Here is a 7,949-nt window from a genome sequence, read left to right as displayed (position 1 = left end):
TCTGGAAATTTGATTCACTGGAATTATAACCAAGTTATGCCATCTGTTTAAACCGAACTAAACTCACCTAATAATCAAATCAAACCTTAAGTATCGTATATCAAATTACACGGAAATGAAAAGAATAAGAGGACTAAACTTCAGAGTCCCATATGGGAGTAGCTTAGATGATACTGATCGTGAGTTGGATAAATTCGGGTTTGTTCTGAGATGTAGAAGATAATATTATTCATCGAAATTGTAGAAACGGTTATTAAAAAATGATTCTAACCTTGACCTATACTAAATACTTCTCACTATTCAAACGAGTAAGGCTAAGGTTACTTTGGATCGGAGTACGCACGAAAATTTGATTGTACGAATGGAAACAAACAATTTTGTTCGATAGAAGCTGACGAATTCGAACGAAGCAAGGAGGAAGCAATGTAACCACACCAATACAACTGAATGTGGTTGTTCACTTTTACTATTGCATACAATTCGTACGATCACTTTTCTGTATCCAGTGTCACCGCCGCCTAAGACAGAGCTAAGAACAAGAGTAGGCGAGATGTCGTTTATTAAACATAATAGTCATTTTTTATCTCTAGAATAATTTATAGAAAGAGAAAATAGAATTACAATCCCATATGTTCAACAACTACATTATTCAGGAGCAACCAAGTATTCCTCCTCATCTTTGAACCAGCATTTGATTCAGCAAACTAACGCACCAAGCAAATGAACCATGGGATGAGTACGAATAGTTGGCATTGGAATACTTTCACACTAGGTGGAGGACCTCTACGATAACGCTCGGCTACGCACTGGAAATCGTTGAGAAAACCCTGATGCAGGTCGAATAGTAAACTTTTGTACGCTCAGCGTCCTAACCACACATAACGAGGAGAATTTCTTCAAGATCTCAACACCAAACACTCGAGTTGATTGTTTCCAGGAACCAGGGTCTTATTTATTACCCTTTATTCCGCGCTGCGAGTGACGTGAGATTGCAAAGTTTACTACTTTATTCTGGAACCCACTTTACTTTTTAGCTACTATTTGACGCTCGAGTCGATAACAGATGAGGATACGACTTCAAATCTCACCTTGTGACGAACTATAGTCACGCCATTCACCTACGGGAATGCAGTCACTTGGGCCATCTCACGTCATTCGCCGCGTAGAATAAGGGGGATTGACTCTTAATTCACTTACTTCGTTATCTTTCGAAAATTGTGTTCTCTAAAATATTAGACAGCAACATAGGGATTGTAAAGAATGAAGTTTCAATCAAATTGGATACACGATAATTAAAAGCGAATGATAATGTAAATTTTCTGCACAATGATGCTGCGCATGTACAGCAAACCTAAACATTGTTTTTTTTCTTTTCATAATATATAGAACTATATCTAGAAACTTAGAGCGATTAAGACATCCTAAAAATGTGATCGCCCTGACGAGAGCTGCTGACAAGCTGAGTTGTTGTGTTTGTATAAAGCACTTTAACAATTTTTGTTTGTCGGTATTCAGATTCAGTTAATGTGGTCACTTAAAACGCTAGCGCTATGCACACAATCACTTTCTTTCACTTATTGGCCATGAAAATATCCACACCCGACCAAGGCAATCCGTTACGCTATGATTTCGAATTCTTCGTCCGAATCGTCCATTTGGCGGGTTTCCACTTCTTCAAATTCTAGAACGGTAGAGGAATTAAAAAAAAACGGCTTTGGTCATACCCATTGAACACAACTCACCCTCGTTAACTATTTCTGTGGCCGAAATTTCATTAAACGTTTCATTTGGCCCACTACTTTTACGCGAAGAAGCTGAAGATGTGGTCGTGGGTGTCCACGGAGCTTGTCTCGCTTTGGTTACTTCGAACAGTGCTTGACAGGTTCCACCAGTTAACTCCTGGTTGAATTTCAAAATCAGATCATCAAAGCTTTTCCTCGTTGCACAGAAGAAGCAAACGGCTAGGGAGGGGTCCATGGCTTTGAAATTTATACGTCTGGCGTACTTTTGATGGAAGGTCTCATCCAGTTCCTGCTCATCTTGACTCGATTTGTTTCCGACGGAACCCGAGCGCTGCACCGTGTGCGGGTCCAAATACAACGCTTCGTTCCCAACGTACCCGATGAAGTACAGAGCTTGGTTGGGCCGTCCGCCAATCATTCCGCAGTTTCCTTCAAGTTCGAAACATTTCTTCAACCCGGCTACGTATATTGGGTTAATTTCGTTCAGACCTAGCCTGAGTGGTATGATCAATAGCAGTGGCTTCCAACTGTCAGGCTTGGTCTTGTCCACACAAAGCTCCACTGCGAATCGATGGTTGAGAACATTAAAAGTAAACAAAACTGTTTCACGCATACTTACGAACTTCATCAGTGGCCAATGTGTTATCCAGAGCGACATGGATCTGCAACTGACACCAGTCATCGAATTTTACTAGTTTCCTTGAAATAAATATGAAGTTGAAGCACCACTATGAGCAACTCTCCTACATTACCACTTACTTGAGCACTTGTGCTACCGTGTTGGGACCATACCATTCCCCAACTCTTTTCTCCTCCGATGACTCACCGGTAAGGGCGATTTGATGCAGTGAGAACGGTGCCTGTTTGTTGTCTTCGAATCGATTTACGATCTCCAGATAGACTTCATCCTTTGTTTCCGTCGTCCAGAGCCAGTCGCGTCCGAGGTGCAACTGAGTGAGAGCTTGTGCCAGTACCATCTGTCCGCAGCGAAGCATACAGCCCCAGCCCTTGTCGGTGATGAGCTGCGAGCTGCCGATAGCAACGAAACCGCGCCGGTAGGTGCACCACAGTCGACTCTGGACATCCCGCCGTATTGCCTCTAGATCTGTGGAAGTATCGAAATGAAGGGCATTGCTTTAATTCAGCTATACTCGACCTGCGGCCCGGCGAGCTCTTCTAGTTGGCCCATCTGGTGTCACATTATTTTAAACTTGTTTTGTACGTGTATCAATAACGAAAACTTAAGAAATCACGCCTATTTTTTGCGTAGGACTACGTTTCTCAGTAATGGTGTCTTCTCTAACATGTATTGCAATTTAAGCTCCGCTCGTTCTCAATTTATTAAGTATAAACAAGCTATTCCAAATTTCACAACATTCATGATCATCATAATCCAGCTAGCGACAAGACGGCAAAGAGGTTTTGACGTAGGATTACGTCTTTCTGGAACATATTGGGGTACAAATTGAAAAAAAAAAAACAAATTGCATACAATTCATTTCGTTTTCACCGTGAAGTGACGTTCGTGATCAGGCCCATCGTATCGAATAAAAAACAGCTGAAAAGTATTCGATTAGCTGATGAACGATTGATTTCAAAAATCGGGGATCACTACATGCCAGCAAACACCCCAACAGGACGTTGAATCTAAACGTGGTCGCTAAAACCCGTGCAAGAAAGTTGTACGAGCAAGGGTTGACCAATTACAAAAAAAAAAAAAATGAGTGGGTTATATCTATGATATAACCGCAAGGTTGACGTGGAACTACCTTAGCTTAGCAATCATTCGTTTGTATTGATTAAATTCTTGATTGAATGAAACAGTTTCCAAATTCAATTGAGTTCAATATATTTGCTCTGTGAGTGAAAAAAATGAACAAATGCCGTGTAAAGTCAATTCAATTATTGTGATTGATTGTTCTTCGTTACAAGTAAATTTAATGACGGACCTTTTACGTTTGGTATGATGACTAGAACAAAATATATGTACGGAAGAATTATCAAACGTTTGATGAACCAGCCTAAGGCTGAAAATCTTTCCAATAAAGACAAAAAAAAATAATCAAACGATTATTTTATTTTACATTTCCCTCTGAAGTTTACATCCCAAAAGTGTACATACTTCTCGAATCTCGAATTTGCTTGAAACTGGGAAGTTCATTCGCTTCTAGTGTCTGCACGATTTTCCCAGGTTCCTAAGTTTAGAAGATCATGTTAGGACAGACATATTCCACTCTGCACAAAGGCAAGCGAGGACAAAAGTACTCGCAGTTTGCATTTATTTGCAGAGCCGATTTCCCCAGAAACCTCGGTTTTGAAGTCTGTGTTAGGGAAACACATTTCAATCGGAACAAAAATACTCCCGATTTGTATGAATTCGCAATGCCGATTTCCCCACGCTCCATGGATTTGAAGTCTGTATTAGGGAAACACATTCCAGTCGGAACAAAAATACCCCCGACTTGCATGAATTTGACATACCGATTTCTCCAGGCACCTTGGTTTAGAAATCTCTATTAGGGAACACATTTCGGTGGGAACAAAAGCTCCCCCTACTTTCGTGTGTTCGTTTTCTTCTTTTTGGCTTTAAGAGGGTTTAAACTTTTCAGTTCACTCGCCTCTAGGCTCTTTCGTGTGTTTGCAATGCCGATTTCGCTGCTTGGTTTTAAAGTCTGTGTTAGGGAACATTTTTCGATGAGAACAAAAGTCCCCCTACTTTCATGTATTTGCAATGCCGATTTCCCCAAGGCTGCTTGGTTTTGATGGCTGTGTTAGGGAAACCGTAAATCGGGCCAATCAAAACGATGCAGTTAGGGCGTTTAGATAACGCCTAATATTTTACAGTTATTCAATTGTTTATCTAATGAAAAACAACATTTTGTTAGTTACGATAGATGCGTAGAAATATTCCCTATCAAGTGATGCAAACATCTCTCCTATCCAATATGAAATGTTCGAGCTATAAGCATTCGAAATCTTTCATTTTTCCTGCATGTTCTGTGTTTAGGTTTTCATTTTACCCTCCATATATTCCGGTTAGATGTAGTCCCACGTCAAAAATGCATGTTGATGGACGATGAAACATACGTAAAAATGGTTTTCGGACAAATGTGTCGCCTAGTTGCAAAATTAATTCATTCATCGATAATTACTTCAAACAAATGATTATCATTTTAGCGCTAGTCCTACGTCCACATTGCGGTGGATCACAGATAAAACTTGTTTTTTATATAGTTTATTTTTGCAGGCTCAATTATATGAGTTCAAAGGAGTCGAATTCTTAACTATATTTTTATAACTATATACAGTAAGTTACCTCTAATTTGACATCCAGCTTATTCAGGGTGGCAACTTGCGTTTTGAAATTTTTGGCTTTCCTGATAGATTTTAAAAAAGATCCTGGTTTCAAATATACGAGGGTCGTTCAAAAAATAAGTTTCAGTGCCTCAGAAATCGCGGAAAAATAAAGTTAGGACAAAAAAACAAGGTGATTTTCGTAATCTATGTTTTATTTTCTATTTTTCTACATAATCGCCGTAACGTTCGAGGCATTTTTCATAGCGTGGCACGAGTTCTTCTATTCCGAGCGCGAAGTGCGTAGCGTCCAACTTTTTGAAGTACGATGTAACTGCGTCACGAATTTCTTCAGTGTTATCAAATCGTTGACCGCCGAACGCCTGTTTCATCACCGGGAATTAGTGATAGTCGCTAGGGGCGAGGTCTGGGGAGTAAGGAGGATGCTCGAACACAGTCCATTTGAATGTTCTCAATTGCTCTCGAGTTACGCGAGCAGAATGGGGCAGCGCATCATCGTGGATGAGGAACACTCCTTTCGTCAATAAACCTGACCTTTTGTTCTTAATCGGTACAATACTTCACAATATGTATCCAGAACAATATTATGCTCTAGAAACTGATTGAATAAATTCAACGAGCGATGTTTCGCCACTTCAGGGAAGTTTTTCAGCAAGTTGAACTTAATTCTATCCGATCCTGGAGCAAAATGGTTACACGAAAGAAGAGCAAGAGAGAATTCTACCATCGAACACTCGGGATCAAAATCGCATCTAACTTGTGGTATATCTCGAACATTTTTTGGGCACCGGATCGGAATTGGGATAAACCATCCGTGCAAAAATAAAAATCTATCGATGTGAATATTCCTTGCTTTCATTCATTGAAGAGCAATTTTTAGGGTTCGATCACGTTTTTAAATTGATTCTCAAGGGCTAAATACGTTTAAAAATTGTCAACGGCTCCACGTTTCCGGAAAGCTTTAAATGCATTCGATTTTCCTACATAAAGCTTGGAACACTGGGTATTCCACCATGGATTGGGAAGCTTTCAACGAATAGTAGAATCTGGGATGGGTTTCGTTTAAGCGCGAACTGCGCTGTCGTAGATCAAACGAGCAATGAAGTTATATTCTTCCAAAGGAGAGTCAGAAGAATTCAACCCATTGCTGATAGAAATTTTGATTGGCAAGTGATCACTTCCATTTGGATCATGGCTCACATTTCACGTGCAATCTAACGATAGTGAATTTGACCAAAGCGAGAGGTCAAGAGCACTTGGTTTAGGTACATGTATTGATTACCCAGATTTCAAAATACAATAATGTTATTCAAATGAAAAAAATTTGTTAAAGACTTAATAGTGTTTTATACAAATTCGAGGACTAAAATTTTCCATCCGATTTGAAATTCACTGTTATTGCGACTCACATCCCAACGAAAATGTTGCTCTCTCATGAGACACGAAATCAAAACAAAGAAAGTTTGAATCATAAAGCATATGTCGTCATCTCATTTACGATTATCGAAATTTCATTGGTGTTGCTTTTATGATAATAGTATTCGACAAAAAAAAGATCAGGGACATAGTCACAATAATGATGTAGCACATTGTAATCACCTTGAATCGCGTCATACTGCTTGCCTAGAATCCAGACAGCATCATCCGTCTTGGGAATATCATCCGGTTCAACGGATCCGATATCGTAGCCCACGTATGCGTCCAGCATGTAATCCATGATTGCTAGCCCCAACTTTTGGCTACTGATAACATTGGCATTAGCCACAATATTGGACGCCACTGTTCACAGGCAGCAGATCACTTGCTTACACTTTTTTTCACACTTCTGCGTATACTACTTAGCTACCAAATAAATGTAATACAATTTATTGTTCTGCTAACAAGATTCTACACACACTTCGAGAGAATTTTTCTTGGTGATCAACTTATTTTGTTCTGCGATAAAGGTTCTGAGTGAAACTGCACTTTGAGAAAGTTTGTTATTATTTTTGTTACTTGACATGTTTTCCTGTACAGCTGGTCTCGTAACGACGCATCAAGTCAATACCGGGGAAGGTGGCTTTGAGATCGACTACATGCACACTAATTGTTTTCAAAGCTAATTGCAAATTTTGAATAATATTCAGAATTTCCGAATTCTCGCGTAACTTTTGAAAAGGTCCAATGTAACATTTTCTTCAACTCGAGAAAAACGAAGTTTTTTTACTAGACCTTACCATTTCACTAGACTATGTATTTTGCAAATTTTTCTAATAGTTATTTGTTAGGTTTTCAATGACATTCCTATTTTAGCTTGTTTTCCAGTGTTATGTTGGTTGTCATGTTCAATTACAGGTCACAATCGCCTCTATTGTGACACTGAGATCTGTCTCGGTATGTTAAATTAGAGGCAAATCACTGTATGACATTTAATATTTCATTTTATATAATACGACATCTAGCCAATTGGACAAACCTGTAATGCGACACGTTTAATTGGACATTTTTACCACTAATTTGCCATTTTTGGAAACATCGAGTTTAGGGCCCAAATTATGGCCCACATTGAAAGTCGCCACCATATGCGACACTGTATCACTGTCTCCGCGAATGTCCAATTACAGGTCAAAATCTACGACAAGACCAGACAACAGAGGGTCGATTTTGGACCAGCTGTTGATTGGTCGATTTTAAAAGGTTGCCAATAATATTTGCAAATACACTTCGATAAAATGTACTCATGGTATGTATTCTCACACTAGTTTTCATGATAAAGCATAACAGAAAAATATAATTTGTCGTGAAATACGCAACAATTTTGCTTCACATCATCCAAATGTATACAATTTATAGAATATACACTCGACAAAAAAATTAGAGGAACAGAGTGCGAAGTCGGAAATTTTAAGTGAT

The 7,949-nt window shown here is 39.1% G+C and overlaps 1 protein-coding gene across 1 annotated transcript; it reads right to left on the bottom strand.

Moving 5' to 3' along the window:
• Window positions 1-1,245: 1,245 nt before the first annotated feature.
• On the bottom strand, window positions 1,246-7,083 carry LOC129779361 (cysteine protease ATG4B). The gene is made up of 5 exons (XM_055786778.1): window positions 6,657-7,083; window positions 2,502-2,847; window positions 2,362-2,441; window positions 1,743-2,303; window positions 1,246-1,681 (listed from the first exon to the last, which is right to left on the bottom strand). Exons 1-5 carry the CDS (start codon window positions 6,772-6,774, stop codon window positions 1,617-1,619), a joined length of 1,170 nt encoding a protein of 389 aa, XP_055642753.1. The 5' UTR covers window positions 6,775-7,083; the 3' UTR covers window positions 1,246-1,616.
• Between the last annotated feature and the right edge of the window lie 866 nt (window positions 7,084-7,949).

This window comes from Toxorhynchites rutilus, chromosome 3 (genome assembly GCF_029784135.1).
Source record: "Toxorhynchites rutilus septentrionalis strain SRP chromosome 3, ASM2978413v1, whole genome shotgun sequence".
NCBI lineage: Eukaryota > Metazoa > Arthropoda > Insecta > Diptera > Culicidae > Toxorhynchites > Toxorhynchites rutilus.
This window is presented reverse-complemented; position numbering and strand designations above follow the sequence as displayed.